The following is an 18512-nucleotide window of genomic DNA, read 5'->3' on the forward strand; positions in this document are numbered from 1 at the left end:
TGCTGTGCAAAAGCTTATGAGTTTCTTTAGATCCTATTTGTTTATTTTTGCTTTTATTTCTGTTGCCTTGGGAGACTGACCTAAGAAAACATTGCTATGATTTATGTCAGAGAATGTTTTGCCCATGTTCTTGTCTAGGAGTTTTATGGTGTCATGTCTTATATTTAAGTCTTTAAGCTATTTTTAGTTTACTTTTGTGTATTGTGTGAGGGAGTGTTCTATCTTCATTGATTTACATGTGGCCGTCCAGCTTTCCCAACATCACTTACTGAAGAGACTGTCTTTTCTCCATTGTATCATTCTTGCCTCCTTTGTCAAAGATTAATTGATCGTAGGTGTGTGGGTTTATTTGTGGGCTCTTTATTCTGATCCATTGATCCATATGTCTGTTTTTATGCCAATACTATGCTGTTTTGATTACTGTAGCTTTGTTTATTGTCTGAAGTTGGGAGTGTTAGGCCTCCAGCTTTGTTTTTTTCCCTCAGGATTGCTTTGGCAATTCTGGGTTTTTTGTGATTCCATATAAATTTTAGGATTATTTGTTCTAGTAATTCTTTGAGCATATTTTTAATAGATGCTTTGAAGTCTGCTGAATTCAACATCTGGCTCCACTTGGAGTTATTTTTATTGACCATCTTTTGTTTTTAGTTGGGTTCTACTTTACTGGTGTTTGCGTGTTTGTCTAGTAATTTTTGATGAATTTAAAGCTTAATTTTAAAAGTGGACCTTATTTTGAAAAATGGACCTTTAGATCTGTTGTAGCAAGTGGATTCTGTTACATTCTTCAAGGGTTTGTTAAGAACTTTTCATTTTGAATTTTTCAGATTTGTGATGTTTGTAAACAAGTCATTTTCTATGAAGTCATTATCAAAGAAAGGTTTATAAGTGTTTAGATTTAGAATTTAGATTTAGAATTTAGATTTAGATTTACATCATTGTGTTTGGATTTAGAATTACATCATTGTGTTTGGATTTGGCCTGAATATCTAACATCAAAGAATTATTTTCTTTAATTTTGCAAAATTGGAGTTTTGTAGATGAAAGCCTTAATCATTTGGAGTTGATATAAGATATCATAAAATAATTATGATTAGCATTTATTAAGCAGTTACCATGTATCATGCCTGGTGTTAAGCTCTTTGTATGCATATTTGGATTAATCCTTATAATAGACTTCATATCCAAATTTTGGAAATTGAGGAAATGTCCTTTTAACATAAATTCACATAGCTTGTATGTGTTGGAACTAAAAGATGCACTCAGTCTTTTTGACTTGAAGATCTTGGCTCTTTAGGTCTGTTTTGTACTGCTTTCCTTTTTTGTTGCTATTTTATAGTTAAAATTTTTTAAAATTACATTTCTAATGATTTTGGACAGTGGGTGGACTTCAGTCAAATTAGATGGCAGTTGATTACAGCACATCATATCCTATCATATGACAGCATTCTTCAGGGAAAAAAATATATTATTTTATGTAACCTAATTCTGGCTTTAAAGTTGCCTTTGGTGTTTTTGTGAATTAACGTTGATAATTTAGTGTAGGATTGGTCAACATTTAAATGTTAGAAAATGGATTGTATGGGACTTCCCTGACAGTCCAGTGGTTGAGACTTTGCCTTCCAATGCGGGGGGTGTGGGTTCAATCCCTCGTTAGGGAGATGGGATCCCACATGCCTCGGGGCCAAAAACCGCGGCGTTAAACAGAGGCAATATTGTAACAGACTCAGCAAAGACTTTAAAAATGGTCCACATCAAAAAAAAAAGAAAAAGTTAAAAAAAAAAAAAGAAAATGAATTGTTTACATTTAATCACTTAAAACACTTGATCATCACTTTAATAGCTCTATGCAATTGACAGTGTAATTTAAAAAAAAAAGAATTTATTGTGAAAAGATTTCAGAGTTATTTTTTATGTGGCAGATATTTAGCTCATGAGTATCCTTGGGTCATTTATCTGGCAAACAGTCTTTCTTCAGGTAAAGCCATTTAGGTGTCCAAATTGAACCAGGCTATGCATTATCCTTGTTTCCCCTCAGTATTATTTTATTTTCCTTATGTCTGCCAGAGTTTCCTTTGCAAAATGCAGATGTTTTGTTTTTCAGAGTGGAAAAGCCACAGGCAACGATTCAGGTGGGGTCATTGATCTGACAATGGATGATGAAGAGAGTGGAGCTTCACAAGGTACTTAAATATAAGTAATCATACTAAGAAATGCTTTGATACCATTTTTCTCTCTTAATCCATTATATTCAGTGAACACAGATCTCTACCCCATTATTTGTGTCCTTTTTAGAAAGAGGGTTTTTAAGATTAGAATTAAAAAATAGAAATCAAATCTTGAATGTATATGAACAAGGCATAAAGGAAAACAGCAACTAGGAGAATATTTGACTTGTGGAACACCTCTCCTTTTATATCTGTTATTTCACTTGATCCTTACAATAACCCTATATTGCTCATTTTAGAGTTGAGTATAGATTCAGATTGCAAATTAAACCCAGGTCTTTTGACCTTAAGTTAAATGTTTTTTCCGTGTGTGTGTGTGTGTGTGTGTGTGTTTTAATGTAGATGTTAAATGAGAGTAATGTTAAAAACCATGCACACCCAGAATTCTCAATATTATTCTGAGTTATAATATTTAGAAATTTTATTGGTTAGATATTAACCAATATTCCCAGTTATTCTTCCACAGTGTTAATAGGTGTTCTGTGAATAAAAGTTCATGGTTAAATATGCTTGGAAAATGCTGAGTTAAAATTATATGGATTTTTTCCTTAATACAGATTTCTCCGAGCCTTTGCTATGCTAATTTACAGTGTAAATCTCCAAGAATGATTCAAGCTATAAAGTATTTCTCAAACTTATTTGAGAATAACTTTGTTCACAAACATATTTGTAAAACTTTGTGGTGGTAATTATATAATGCATGTGGAAAATCTAATAGGAATCAGGTGCTAATTATTTTACGTTAAAAACATTAAATTTTTTTAAAAACTAAAGATTTTTTAAAATTACATTTTAGGGAATAAGATAGTTAAGTTGGTTTTAGGAAAACAAAATTAAGTAGCTATACAATTCATTATGTGACATTAAAGTCAATTTTTTTTTTTTGTATAAAACTGATGTAAAATTGGAAGGTTTGCCCCATCATTTGTCAGGGTTGAATTCATGCCTGTCTGATTATTGTTTAAAAGTTTCAGATTTTCTGTATTGCTTTTACTATTTTTTTTAATAGAGAAATCTTAATGGAAAGAATTTCCTAGAGCACAAAAATAAATACAGGTTATTTTTGAGAAGACACAGGTAGGGCTGGTTCTAGATAAAAAAGTAAAGTAAGCAAAGTTTGTTATCAATGCTCTTGCCAGTTCCCTTTCTATCACCTCTGCCTCTTGGAGCCTCTTTCCATTGCCCCACCACTGAGTGTTACTTAAATTCTCCCATCTAAAGTGCATTGTTCTTCATCAACACTCAAGTATTAAAGTAGCAGTTGCTAAAGCCTTAAATTTGTTGTATTGAGTTAGAAGTAGAATTCTTGCATTTAAAAAAAAAAAAGTTAAACTGTGTTTTCTTTAAATGTGAATTAGAATCTGTGATAGAGCCAACAGTGAATTGTTTAAGATCCTGACTTGGTTTTCAAATTGGCAAAAGTGCACTTAATTAAAATACAAAGAAATTGTTCTCTTAGGGGTAAATGTGACTGAATGGCAAGGATGAACTTGTATTTCTAATTTTTTTCTATCAATAATCATATTGTCTCACTTTTAATTAACAGACCCTAAAAAGATAAATCACACTCCTGTGTCAACCATGAGCTCTTCTCAGCCTATATCTCGACCATTGCAACCCATCCAGCCAGCTCCGCCTCTTCAGCCATCTGGGGTGCCAACAAGTGGACCATCTCAGACAACCATACACTTACTACCTACAGGTAAATGTGCTGAATCACTGAGCTGAAACGTTAGTTTTGCCTGCAGTGAAATATGACTATGAAATTGAGTGGAAAGATTAGACAGAAAATTAGCTCATTTAGGTAAATACCAATGAGCGTGATTGCTGGATCGTACGGGAAGAATGTGTTTGGTTTTGTGAGACACTGCCAAAGTGTCTTCCAGAGTGGCTGTACCATTTTGCGTTTCTGCCAGCAATGAGTGTGAGGAACTCGTGCTCCACATCCAGCATTTGGTATTGTCAGTGTTTTAGATTTTCACCATTCTAATAGGTGTAGTGGAATCTCATTGGTATTTGATTTGCATCTCCCTAATGACATGTTATGTTGAGTATCTTTTCGTGTGCTTGTTTGCCATCTGTTATCTTCTTTAGTGAGGTGTCTGTTCAGATTCTTTGTCCACATTTTAATCGGGTGGTTCATTTTCTTATTGTTGAGTTTTAGGAGTTCTTTGTATGTTTTGGATAATAGTCCTTTATCAAATATGTCTTTTGCAGATATTTTGTCCCAGTCTGTGGCTTGTCTTCTCATTCCCTTGAGATGAACTGGATTTTAACCCTAATTATGTTAGTAATAAGTTATAAAAACTATAAACTATTTTAAAAAAAGATTAGACAGAAAATTAAGAATAGTCCTCATTGTTATTTTGAAGGCAGTGTATGTTTTTGAGTGCAGTATGCCTTAATTTCGTGGACAGTCTTAAGTAGCAGCACTGATACAGAATAGTTATAAAGAAGAGTTCAATTATATATGTCTTTGTCATCTGCCACTGTAAACAGCAGAAATGAATATAGTTTCTCTGGAAGGGATGAGTGTAATGATTCATTCTGATTATAACCAAGAAGTTATAATTGACTGATCAAACAAGAATTTTTACATGATTCTTAACTAGAAATAGTTTTTTTTTTTTTTTTTAAGAGACCTGCCTCATCCTTGACTCTCTTCTTTCCCTCTGACACCCGTACTCAGCAAATCTTCCCTGCTCTGACTATAAAATATATCGAGAATCTAACCCCTTCTCTCCACCTCTGAAATAGTGTTAACTGGCCTAACACTACTGTCAGAAGATAACCACTAATATTTTACCTGCTACCTCTCAAGAAGCTATAAATCAGACATTTTCAAGATGTAGCCTGTATCTCCTAATCTGTTTGGAAGCCAATCAAGACAGGTTGTCTTCTTCAGAAAATAGCCTATTGCTTAAGAGATTTATCTGCAGAATGCTTATATAAGCACTCTTCTCATTAAGGTATACATTGAGCTCACATGGAATTTGATCCAGTGAAATAAATTAAAATGACAGTCACCTAATTTAGATAATTTAGAAGGAAATGTCATTATGCAAACCCATGAACAATATAGATAGTAAAATGGAGAATAAGGAGATGAAGAGATAAGTATTCCTCCTTGTATACTTTACTTTTTTCCTCTGTCGAAAGACTCACGTTGAAAGTTAGGATATGTAAAGACCAAGCAGTCTCTTTATCTTTATTATATCCAGTGTTTACCTCCAAATTTATTTTATTATAGAGCACATTTTTCCATATGAAAGTATATTTATTATTGATTTTTATTATATAGTTAATATGTGGTCATTTGTAAAATGTAATTCTAATTCAGAGAGTTATTAACAAGAAACTGTTAACTCCTGAAATCATTACTGTACTTCCATGCTGTCAGTGAACATTTAGGACTCATATTTTGATAAATATGTGTTAATATCACTCAAGGCATTAATGCTCTCTGGAACATAAATTAGGAGGAATGCCTAATTAGGAAGAAGCCTGTATTTTAATGGGTGTTTTATTGTTTTGAGTAAGAGATGGTTTGGCTCATCTGAAGAAAATGTCAATTATAATAGCCAGTTTTTTTTGTTTTTTTTTTAAAGATTAGTTTTGTTTTGTTTTTTTTAATATTTTATTTATTTATTTTATTTATTTATTTATGACTGTGTTGAGTCTCTTAGTTTTCGTGTGAGGGCTTTCTCTAGTTGCGGCAAGTGGGGGCCACTCTTCATCGCGGTGCGGGGGCCGCTCTTCATCGCAGTGCGTGGGCCTTTCACCACTGCGGCCCCTCCCGCTGCGGGGCACAGGCTCCAGACGCGCAGGCTCGGTAGTTGTGGCTCACGGGCCCAGTTGCTCCGCAGTATGTGGGATCTTCCCAGACCAGGGCTCGAACCTGTGTCCCCTGCATTAGCAGGCAGATCCTCAACCACTGCGCCACCAGGGAAGCCCTAGCCAGTTTTTTTGAACTGTGGGAACACGGAGTTACTCTCTTGGATTTATACCCATCGGTAGAAGGCCTGGAGGGCCAAAAGTTCCACTCTGCTAAGAATAATTTAACACTGAGGAAGGGAAAATTTACTCTTTTAAATCACTCCTATAAGATCATACTCTCAAGGTCTAAACCCTTTCTTCATCTTCACTTGCTTATTTATCTAGTTAAACTAGAGTAGGAAGGGCATTGGACCTGGTTGAGGTACTCTTTTCTTCTGAAGCTTGGATTGTAATAATATTAATTTTCATTGGCCCTGTCATTCTTACCTTTCACGATTACAAAAGGAGACTCTTGTCTCTATTTCTCTTTATTATAGTAAATCAGATTTTGTATAAAGTTAATTATCATTTAATACTGTTTACTTAGCATAGAATTTACTGCATTTTTAATACATTTTTCTGCTTTTCATTAGCTCCAACCACCGTGAATGTAACGCATCGTCCAGTAACTCAGGTGACCACGAGGCTCCCTGTACCAAGAGCTCCTGCAAACCATCAAGTGGTTTATACAACTCTCCCCGCACCACCAGCTCAGGCTCCCCTGCGAGGAACTGTTATGCAGGCTCCTGCTGTTCGGCAGGTCAATCCCCAAAATAGTAAGAGACTCTTGCCTGTATATGGCTCCAAGTTACATGTAGTTCTTTAGCACTTAGTTGGAGTAGCTTATATTGACATTAGATTTAGCAAAAAGTGCTGAATATCATATTAAAACTAATATTAATTCATTTTTCTTCCCTTAGGAGAGTTAACCAGAAAAATTGGACTTGTATATTATATGATACGTGTTCTGGGTGTTGTCTTCAATTTAATTATTTATGGCCTGTACTATCACAGTACCGTATTTGATGTTGGTCTATACTCTATTAAGAGACACCTTGCCTAGTTAAAGTGGGAATGATCAATTGTGACTTAGCCCAGATGGAGATAATGGTAAAGGATAGCCTCCAATGAGAGAGTCTTAAAGGTGTGGGAAGTGGCTGAGAAATAAAAAATGGGAAAATGTTCAAGGTAACTTGTAATTTCCATATGTTTATGTATGTGTATATAAATGGAAAAAAAAATATACATATATATTTTTTTTAGTAGTAAAATATATCATACAAACAAGTTTCTGTAAAAGATGTATTTAAAGTTTAAAGAAAAATGGCAAAATGAACCATGTATGAACTCCCCACCAGCCTAAGAAATAGAGCTTTATCAGTATCCAGAAGTCTACTATATGGCCGCCCTTAATTGCATCCCTCTCCCTTCCATCAGAGGTAACCATCATCCTTACTTACTTTCTGTTTTTCTGTATGGTTTTGCAATCTATATAGGTATCACTAAAAATATTTAGTTTTGCAAAATTTAATAGCAAGGGCAAATCCAGCTGTTTAAAGAAAATTCAGTAATGCCATTATTAGGTGATGGCTCCTAGGAGAAAATAAACTAAGCAGAGTCTCTGGTTCACATTCTGGCTTCAGCTTTCTCAAGTTTACAAGAGCTTTCTCTGGGGAAATCAGTCAACAGTGTCATGAATGAATTCTGGGAAACTGGGCTCAGCCCAGTCAGGGTACATGGCGGTACTGAATATATAGCAGGAATGTGGTTGAGGCATGGGTGGCTTCTAAATTTTCTGCTTTTGTTGCCCTGATGTACGTCAGAAGAGTTTTCTGTTGGATGAATGAGTATCCTCAGCTGATCAGCAGGGCATGGAAAGAAAGAGGAACCTCATTCACACAAGGCAAGGATAACTTGCCTGTCCTGGAGGCAGCAGAGATCTTTGTGAAGATAGCTTCCCGTCTTCTGTCTTGAGAGTCACACTGCTCCTTTCTGACCTGTGTGCCTTGCACGTGTCTACCTCCAGTGTTGCAGCGTTCTAGGATTTTTCGTTATAGTCCTTTTGGTAGGGACTGCATTTACTTCTCTCCTGTGCTGGATCTCCTGTTCACTGCGTCTCCTGTTTTCCTCTTTCTTGATTTTCTCTCTCACGTGGGTAGCATATATCCTCCAGTGGCTACTTGAGGAAAAGTTCACGGAGGTGGATTTTATTTTGGTAGCTCGCATATGTGAGAATTTCTTTATCCTCGTGCTCAAATAATACTTTAGCTGAGTGTAGCCTTATAGGAAGAAGAGAAATATTTTCCCTTTTGAATTTTAAAAACATCACTTTACTGACTTTAAATGTTTAATTCAGTGTTCTACCAAATTTGGAATAGAATTCTAATCTTGTCACTGAATTTTCTTTTATAGGTGTTACAGTTCGAGTGCCTCAAGCAACTGCATACGTTGTAAACAATGGATTAACCCTGGGGTCAGCAGGACCTCACCTCACGGTGCATCACCGGCCGCCGCAAGTGCACGCCGTAAGTACGGACGCCTGGTTTCACAAAGTTCTCACCTGCACAGCCATCAAGTAGCATTGCAGTTGGCACTTTTTTCTTTAAACTGGTTATGTCAAAAGGAAATGACAGGTCTTCTCTGTCTCCAGCAGAAGTTTATTGAAGAAAATAGACCTTAGCATTGTGAGCAAATGTTTGTAGGGAATGATGGTTGAGGATTATTGAGTTTGCTTGTGGTGGTGGACAGTGTATAAAAAGAGCCCACATCTGGGGCATGCAGAGTGAAATAGACCATTTTAAACGCATGGTTAAATTAAAAAGAGCACTTTTGAGTATTAAAAAGGATATTTAAAAAAGTATCTTTTCATGTTCTAACTTCAGTTTTTATTTAATACCTTTATTATAGGTATGACAGCTAATGTACAGAGTGGTTGAGTAACCAGCCCAAGGTCATACCTCATACATTTTCGTCATCTGGCCTTAACTTACCTTTCCAAATGTGTATGTTCTTCACATACCCAATATCTAGATAAAAGTTAATACTTGTTTTTGCCCATAAATCCCCTCACTTGCCTATCCTCATGCCCTTGCTCATGCTTTTACCTACTGGCAGAAAGGTCCATGACTATTTCTACATTTCTAAATTCTGTCTTTCACAGTCCAATATAAATGTCACCTTTTTCGTGCTGACCAAGAACTGACCAAGAACAGAATATACATTCAGTGTTAAATGTGCTTACTTATAAGAATACGCTGCTGTCTTTATATGGAAAAACAGTTTGAAAATGAAAGTAGAGTTGATACTCAATTTTACATGATAGACTGCCACACATGTTACTTAAAAATGTTATATTAAAATAAGTATCTGTAGTGTAGATCATCAAATCATAAATTATTTTGTTAGAAGTAGGTGCTTATTTCAGTTTTTATCAAGATGATGTTCCATCAGCAAGGGCTTTTGTTTCCCAAGGAAAACAGTATTTTAGACCTCGAACGTAGAGGGGGAGGAACCTTAGCTCTCATCGTGCGGGGTGTGACTGGTTACAAATCATCAACTAGAACTTGCCAGAAATGGCATGGGGTCTGGTGTCTCCCAGGGTCCTTGGTGTAAGGTGAAGCCCCTCTAAATGGTCTCTAGGATGCTGTGCTCTGCCCTCAGCAGCGGCCCTCTTTGTGGCCATTATAAACCGGCGTGCCTCTTCTTCCTCTAGGAGCCCCCCTCACGCCCTGTGCACCCGGCGCCCTTACCAGAAGCCCCGCAGCCGCAGCGCCTGCCCCCGGAGGCCGCCAGCACATCGCCGCCTCAGAAGCCACACTTGAAGTTAGCCCGGGTGCAGAGTCAAAACGGCATTGTGCTGTCCTGGAGTGTCCTTGAGGTGGATAGAAGCTGTGCCGCCGTTGACAGCTACCATCTGTATGCTTACCATGAGGAACCCAGTGCCACTGTGCCCTCACAGTGGAAGAAGATTGGAGAAGTAAAGGCACTTCCCTTGCCCATGGCATGCACTCTCACCCAGTTTGTATCTGGCAGCAAATACTACTTTGCAGTACGAGCCAAGGATATTTATGGACGTTTTGGACCTTTCTGTGATCCTCAGTCAACGGATGTGATCTCTTCTTCCCAGAGCAGTTAAACCTTGGAGCCTTTATCTCTTCCTCTTTCAAAAGTTCCACTTTTGGGTCTCGCTTTAATCTTGTGCATGATACCCATTGTAAAATCCACACTGTGCAAGACTTCTTGGACAGATGTGTATATACACTACATTGGTTTATAATCAGAATAAACTCAGCCCATAAAGCAGAATCTTTTCCTGAACAATTCAAGCTTCAGGGTTTTGAAATGTAAATGTGCACCTTGCTTTAGTTTTGAGGCTGGGGTATATGTGTGGGTGTTTGTGCTTTTCTGTATTTATATGTTTATTGCAGTGGAATCTCCCATTTTCATTCTCAAATTTACCTCTCTTCCAGTGTGAAGTAAGTAGATCAAAGGATTTGAGGTATGTATCTGGCATGATTCTGCTTCTCAGAGATCTGTAGGTTCATGGATAAATGATTTAAACTGAATCTAAATGGAACCCAAAGAAAAAATAAAAAGCAAATTGGTTAAATAGTATAAAATAGGTTAATTTGAACACAGGAAAGGATCTGTTCATCTTTTCTTTTGTCTCTTCTGGGTTGTCAGTTAGATGAAAAAGATCTGCAATGGGCCCTCTCTTTTCTAATCTGGTTTTTCCATTTATTTTGTGCCTTAAAGATTAACAACAAAAGTAAACAGGGCCATTTGTCCATTATTATTTACTCTTCCCTGACAGCCTTTCACCCTCATTTCTCCTTTATCTCCCCCAAACGTAGCACATCTCCCTCAAGTAAATTTTAGACCAAGCCTTTTATAAATAGTCTCATCAGTGACATCACTACATTTCACTCCAAAAATTTGACTTGCTCTTTTCTTCCAAGAATATAAATGCTTTTTATTTTTGGACCACGTTGTGTAAGAAAATTTTCCTTCAAATATATTTTGGTATCTATGTTGCACAAGGTTTTAGAGATGATGAAAGCAATTCTAGTTTACCTTATCACCCAAAGCATAGTATTCTTTCAAAGGAAGTAAATAGTAAAATTCACAAAATACAGTGAGTAAACTATCAAAGGGAAAGCTCCATTTCTTCTTTATTCTTCTATCATTCTTCCTGTCTTAATCTTTTAACTTTGTTTTGATGGTGCTAAGTTTTGTCTGATTTATCGTATGTCAGCTTTGGATAGGATTTTAGAGTATATCCTTTGGAGTCATTTAATGTAACAATTAGATATAACTTCTGTGCATCTCTGTTCTTTTTCAAAGTTTTAATCAAGTTCAGCTTAGGTCATGGATTTTCATTATGAATGCCAGCTATACGTGGTATCAGGTACGTGTTTGAGTGTTGATAGCTTAAGACAGGAGAGCTGGTGTAATTTGGTGGGGGTGAGAGTGTGGTTGGCCATACTTGGAAAGGAATTTGTGGAGTTTGTGAAACAAATTTTCAACTCATCTTCCCATATCATATTTGAATTCATACTCCTACCTTATTAAATAAGTTAGTCATTAATTTTTCCTGGAATTATAAGTGGGAGCTATGGCTTCAATATTAATGCTGCTTTGTTTGCAACTTCAATGGCTTGTAATAAGGAAGCATTCTTGTTGTAAAGAAACTCTTTAGAGACTTTTACCAGTCAGTGTACTGTCATGTTGGGTGTGAAGTTTGATTGATGCTGAAGAAAGCCTACAGATTGTAATTTGCCAAAAGTAAATCCAAAATCTTCCTTTTGCTTTCAGAAAATGAGACCACAATGAGAATTAAAGTTTCCACTAATCGTATTTGCCAACCAACTATGTAGACGTTACTCATTCTAGGACTAATGATGATGGTAAAGAAGTTGCCAATGTCATGCCAATGAAAAATTTTAAAGGGAGAAATTGATGATCTTCTAGATGTGTGTGAGCACCTATCTTATATCTGCATGTATATATGTTTTTACCTGCAATGGTTGCAGTGTTATGTGTTCAAGATCATTCCTGTCTACAGAATAGAAAGCCCACGTTCAAAACTGTTCTTTATTGACCGGTTTTGTGGTCACTTGATAATAATTTGCTTACCTAGCCTAGAAAGGTTCCCTTGGTGAACGTTTATTTATATTCACTAATCCTTTTTTTTTTTTTAAAGTTTTCATAGCATTATATAATCAGGTGAAGAAAGCCCAGTAGAAGGAAAATGTTATTTTAGCCTATATTGTGTCATTTCTGTCAGAGAAAAAAAATACTTAAATAGTAACCCTAAAAATAGATTTTCTACAGTAAAATAAAACTGTTTATTACAGGTGGTGGAGGGAAGGTACAAAGAGAAATTGTGATTATTTGAGGGAAAAGATATTACAAGATGGTCTCCTTCAGTTAGCCTGCCATGGGATTTATAGGCAACAGCTATATTGGAGTTACTGATGGGTGCTAGGCTAGAACTCTAGGCTTTTATTTGGGGCAGGTTTTAATGTTGAGGAGTGCTTTCTTTTTGTTTGGTTTGCTTCTTTGGGGGCAGAGAATGGAGGACTCAACTAGAAATAGCTACTGGTTACAGATTTTTTTAATAGCAGTTCACGCTCCATGGTACCTTTTTTTATTTCACAATATCTTTTCACAGAGTGTTATTAACAAGCTTGATAATCCCATTTTGGGAATGCAAGTTTGCTACCTTTTTAGCCTGACAATACTTGTGTAAGTATTGCCTTATTGGAAATCCTGGAAACTTCTGATACTTCAACCTGAAATATAGGATGTTTATATGACATTTAAAGGTAATTGTGATGTTTGTTACTCTCTATGCACTTTGTCAGAGTAATCTTCACCCTGTTTTAAGTGTAAGCCTCACATTTTAAAATTACGTTCTTGCCAGTAAATTTATAAATTACATACAAAGACATCTGTTGTTAACAGGTAGCTTTATGAGGTAACTATATCCTTCTATTTCTCTGGACTCACTTTTTAAAATATGCAGAAAACTGTGTGCTGTTTAACACAGTAGAAGTTTATGAGAGAAGTGAAGAGTAGCGCTTTCTTCCTTGAGAAGTGAGTATTTATTGGGATACCATTTGCCTCACAGAGAGGTGTTCCCCACTCTCCTGACCCCCATTGCCAGATAGTAAATGAAAGGTTTAATTGAAAAAAATGACCTAAAGCAAGGAGCCTGGAATCTTAGGACCATCTGTCAGCAGAACTCCTTAGCGGGCCACACCATACTGTTCTCTTGCGCTATTGGATTAAGTGTTAACGTAGTTTTTTTTTTGTTTGCTCTTTTGCTTACATTTTCAAAATGATCATTTATGCAGCAAGGTGTTAATACTACATACATTTTTGTCTTGTTCTGCGAATTTTCCAGTACTGTACAAGATTAACAAAATAATGCCTCTGGTATCCTCCTCTCTCACTTCTATACACTGTGATCTTAGCACAGTAGGTTACGGCAAACACTTCCAAGTGTTCTCTGGGACTTTCCTTCTTGGGCTATTTCAGTATTCTATGATTTATTCATTACTTTAGCTTTATCATTGGCCTGTTTTAATTTCCAGAAAAACCATGTCCCAGTATTAGATTATTGAAAATAACTCTTATCTCAAACCAATGTATGATTCTGCCTGCCTTACTATTTACTGGGCAAATGATGCCTCCTCCCCTTTTCTAAAATTTTGGGACAAAAAAAAAAAAAAAAGATTAGAACAATTCCTATAAGGTGTTTTGTTAGTGCGGCAGGTTTATCCAATTCCTGAAACTTATCCCCCTTGAGCCAGCCACTGGGGAGGAATAGGATGATACAAACACATGCTTTGTCTTCTGGTCAAATTATTTTATCGTGCTAAGTAAGTTTTTCATTTTTTTTAATTTGTAGAGTCAGTTAATACCCATCATTTATACTTAATTGCCATCTTTTAAAAAAATTTTGTTTGTAAATAAGGTAACTGGGCAATCAAACACCTTTTGGGAAATCCTGGCTTTAGTGTTTTATCAACCATTTCAAAGTTAAATATAAAAATAATTCCTTTGTAGTAAACTTGCATCCTGATTTTTCTTTATTGCAGTTGAAAGTGTAAATAATAAGACAATGTAAGACCTTCCTAATGTCTAATAGAAACTGGGCTATAGCAAGTTGCCCTATTTTTATTAGGTTTTGAAGGTTTTTGTGGGGTTTTTCTTTTTTAAATGTACAGTAGAGTGTTGTCTGTATAAGTGTTAACTGTAGTGGGATTTTGTTCAGCAAGCCTGAAATTTATACTTTGAAATAAACTACTGGGTTTTTAACATCCTGTGTACTCTGATTCATTCTGATTATTCTCAGCCCTTGTGGTTTTTTTTTTTTTTTCTTTTGGGAGTCTTTCACCTTGTTAAGAGTCACTGTTACACTGTTCAGTATGGTTCGTTTAACTTGACAGTACCACGGTACTCAAACCACATACAGTTCTCCAGCTTTGAAAGAAAAGTTTGTTATGCAGAGTTGCTCCCAGATTAGATACGCTGCTTTTAACTAATGGGAGACAACATTAAAATTTGCTATATTATGTGCCTATCCTGCGCCAGAAAAAGACTCAGCTGTTGCTTCTTAATGACCAGAAAAAGAACACTATTGGAGTATTCCTGTTGGAGGTCCCACCACCCCCTAGGGCTTTGTCGTTAAGCACATCCAGCTGGGAGAAGGGGACAGAGCACGAGGAGTACAGGCTGTTAGGAGCCAGGCCTGGGAAGAGTCCACTCGCGAGAACTCTGCCACGTGGCACAGCTGCCCGAGGGCGCCTGGGAGGTGTGGTCTGTGGGGCCAGGCTTAAGAGCAGAGAATGGATTTTCGTGAGCAAGGGAGCAGTTTCTCCCATACTTTGTTGTGTATAAGCTTGTGTGCTGAAACGGTACTGTCATTTATCATATGTAATGTTTTCTTCTACAGCGCCCCACCCTATAGTAAATGCCTGTTTTAAAAATGACAAAATTGGCAGTGAAAAATGAAAGTGATAGCCTGGATTGAATATATTTTATTAAGACTAATTCTGAATGGGAAAACATAGTTAAAATAGTGCCCTTGGTGTCTCATCTCCCTCCTTTTTATGTCAAGTTACAAAATTGGTTTCATGGTAATAAAATCAAAGTTGTAGGCCTCTGGCATGCCCTCATGGAGAGTTTTGTTGAAACGGCTCCAGTGAAAAACAGGGAGGCCGCCTTGTACTGTGGGCCCACTGATGGCATAGGCTGTGTACTTGGATGCCAGGTAGATGTCTGCCACCTGCAAAGAGAGAAGAGGGGGACCTTTTAGGAAACCACTGGGGAAAAGCTAGACTACGTCCCTGCTGTAGCTGTTGTTCCTGCTGTTTGTCCAAAGTCACAGTATTAGCTCCCCTTAAAATAAAATCTTGCAAGCTTCCACAATAATGCTCTTCTGTTTCCATTTGGCATTCAAATGTGCACTGACTAGTAGAAGTGTGTTAAATTAACCGCCAAAAGTGTGAGATCTGGAATCAGGTTACTCATGTTTGGAATTCTAGCTCCAAAATGTATTTTGACTCCATTTTCTCATTTGTAAAAGTAAACTAATAACCCTGCTTCATAGAAGAGTTGTCATAAGGATTAATGAGAGCAAATACTTGAAGCAGTGCCTAGAATAGATTAATTCCTCAGTAAAAGTTGTTATTAATCAGGGCACTAACGAGTATTGAAGTAGAAGGAACTCGATAAAAAGTGAGGTCCGTGTCTTAAAAACACTTGAACATTGGGTAGCAGCAGATCTTAAGCTTAGAGGGGAAAGCAGGAAATGTCTCATAACTTCTGATTTTCCTCATATTCAAAATGGCTCAAGAGAAATGATATTTTTAAAGTATATGCTTCAACAGAGACTTTTTTGATGAAAAATTGGCAGGCTCTTGTCTCCTGAAAAAAAGTAAAATTTGGCAGATGGCAGCTTGGCTTGGGTTCTCCCCAGTTCAAGTAATTCTCTTTGTGTGTTCTGGAATGGACATAACACTTTTCACACACTTTACTGAATGTCTGCAAATACCATTAAAAAGAAATAAATACAAAAGCATTCACTGGGGCTTCATGTGTGCCAGGCTCGCTACATCCACTAAATTTTTCTTACACAGCATTTTGAGAGTCATTAAGGCTAAAGCTTGGCTCAAACTATTCTAAAGCATCTTCTGTTTAGACATTAAGCTGATAGAAAAAATAATGTATGGGGGGGGTTGGCATTCTTACAGTTATTAGAGAGCTTCAGCTAGAACAGTTAACTCCGCTTCTAAGAGATTTCTTCCAGAATTTAGGACTGGAGATGCAAATGAAAAGACACATGCCCAAGCCAAAAGTGCAAAAAGGATGTGGTAGAATGATTCCTTCCACCAACTAGATGGCTAACTCACAACCTTGGACATCCCAAATCCAGTAGTGTGCTGGTAAATTTTTAACTAACTAGCTCTCTGAGGGAAAAAGACCCCAATTTGTAGTGTTTGCTGATTTCCATGATGTAAATATTCCACCACTTCAAGCTATCAACATGGTGTCAACTATTTTAACAACTGGTTCTCACAAGCCTATGTGAGTGGGCTTCAGCCCCACTGCAAACTTTTTATTACCTATATTGTGAGACACATTACAGCACTTAAGAATTCTAGCATAGTGAAAACTCTTTATTGCTTGAGCATCTGGTCCATTACTTGTTCCTTCAGCTACATTCAGTTCCTGTGTAACGTGAAATCACGCTGCTCTCAGTATGTTCTCTGGGCTTTGGGCCGGTCCTGGTAAGACAAAACCTCCCCAGCACCATCATCAGCAGCAGCATGATTGTGCACATTTACAAATAACCCACTGAGTACTGCTGTGAACATCTTATAGATAGTAAATGTTGATTCTTCACAACAACCCTTGAGGCAAGTACGCTTATTTCCATTTTTCAGATGAGGACACAGAAGCATAAAAGACGATGTGATTTACAGCTGAGCGGCAGAGCAGGAACTGGAAGTGAGGCAGTAGGACCTACCACCAGACTCTCTGAAAAAGCTGATTCCTGAACTGAGTTTGTGTTCAGAGACATCATTGTGTTTTATGCCACAAAAACCTCTGCAGCTTTGCCTTTGAAAAGGCCTAGGTACTGGTGGAAATTAAATTCAAAAACCAATAGCGACTGGATGGGAGCGGAGTTTGGGGGGAGAATCGATACATGTTATGTATGGCTGAGTCACTGGGCTGTGCACCTCAAACTATTGCAACATTGTTAATTGGCTATACTCCAGTATAAAACAAAAAGTTAAAAAACAAAACAAAACAACCAATAGCGTGTTACCTTGGTGTCATAGCAACCTCCAGGACTTGGATTAAGTGAGTTCAGGTCCTCACGGCAGCAGATGGTATTGCAGGGATCACCCTTACTGTAAGTATCGTTCTTGTAATCTAGGAAACAAGTGATGGGGAAAAGAGTGAGCACTGACCATTCCGAGATCCACTTATCCACAGTAAACTGGACCTGTGAAAGCCTAGACGATCAGAGAGTGTACCCCAGAGACCTCCTCGGCCCAGCCTGCTCCCATATACAGAAGTCACCTCCGACGTGTACTGGGAAGAGGCAACCGCAAGTCCCCTGCTCCAGGCTCAGCCTGGTCTCAAGAACCTTGCACAGTGAAGAATGGATGGAAGAGAGATAACAGAGGACAAATGTACATACATTTTTTTTTTAACAAAATAAATACAAATCTGACTCGATACTGTTCATCAAAAATAAAGAGTTTATGAATAATTGTTGTTTTAGTAGCTGCTTTTCTCCTTGGAAGGAAATCTGTGTTTGGGACGGTAGGGTAAAAAAAGTACCCTACATGGGTTCTTTCTTCTGTGTTTTATATATAACTTTTTCAGTTAAAAAAATATGTAGAATCCTCTTCCCTATCATTTTTATAAAAGAGGACAAAATTCTATTTGTTGAGTATATAATATGCAGAGTATCAGTTGAATACTAAATAATTCAATAACTTCTTATAATTCCTTCTAGTACAGAGATGATAAAATTACATGGATTCTTTATCCATGGGGAAGAAAAGGAGTTTTGAAGAATGATTCTTGAGAAACGTGCCACGTACTGTTGTATCGCATGATATATTTCATGGATTCCATGTCGGTCACTTTCCCTTGGTCGCGCCGGAAGATTTTGGCTCGTGAAGCCAGATGGTAAGAGTAGTCCGAACCCAGCTTCTTAACCAACACTGGATAGCCGCTCCAGTTGTAGATTTTTTCATGGAAAGGAATGTTGTAGGAGGACCAGTATCCTAATTTGGAATGGAAGGGAGGGGAGGGTGGGATGGACGGGGAGGAAGACAGAAGAGACAGGGAACAAAAGAAATGTTATTCGTGGTACTTTCTTTTGAAAATTGCCACAGCTGTGTAATTACAAAATGATACTACATAGAAAATAATGACTGTGAA

The 18512-nt window shown here is 37.1% G+C and overlaps 2 protein-coding genes across 5 annotated transcripts in view; one reads left to right on the top strand and one right to left on the bottom strand.

Annotated features, from left to right (window-relative positions):
• The window catches only part of ATF7IP (activating transcription factor 7 interacting protein), a 123900-nt gene extending 109530 nt beyond the window's left edge, over positions 1–14370 (top strand). For all 3 annotated transcript variants that reach the window (XM_059935348.1, XM_059935347.1, XM_059935349.1), the window contains exons 11-15: positions 2102–2180; positions 3772–3927; positions 6635–6817; positions 8454–8566; positions 9754–14370. In XM_059935348.1, coding sequence (XP_059791331.1) covers positions 2102–2180; positions 3772–3927; positions 6635–6817; positions 8454–8566; positions 9754–10176 — 954 coding nt within the window. In that variant the 3' untranslated portion in view covers positions 10177–14370. The remainder of the gene's footprint in view (positions 1–2101; positions 2181–3771; positions 3928–6634; positions 6818–8453; positions 8567–9753) is intronic.
• A 695-nt stretch (positions 14371–15065) lies between these two features.
• Positions 15066–18512, bottom strand: part of PLBD1 (phospholipase B domain containing 1) — a 67960-nt gene continuing 64513 nt past the window's right edge. For both annotated transcript variants that reach the window (XM_059934497.1, XM_059934498.1), the window contains exons 9-11: positions 18170–18355; positions 17383–17489; positions 15066–15336 (exon numbers count right to left, since the gene is read on the bottom strand). In XM_059934497.1, the coding sequence (XP_059790480.1) occupies positions 15169–15336; positions 17383–17489; positions 18170–18355 (461 nt within the window). In that variant the 3' untranslated portion in view covers positions 15066–15168. The remainder of the gene's footprint in view (positions 15337–17382; positions 17490–18169; positions 18356–18512) is intronic.

Source organism: Balaenoptera ricei, chromosome 10, assembly GCF_028023285.1.
Source record: "Balaenoptera ricei isolate mBalRic1 chromosome 10, mBalRic1.hap2, whole genome shotgun sequence".
NCBI lineage: Eukaryota > Metazoa > Chordata > Mammalia > Artiodactyla > Balaenopteridae > Balaenoptera > Balaenoptera ricei.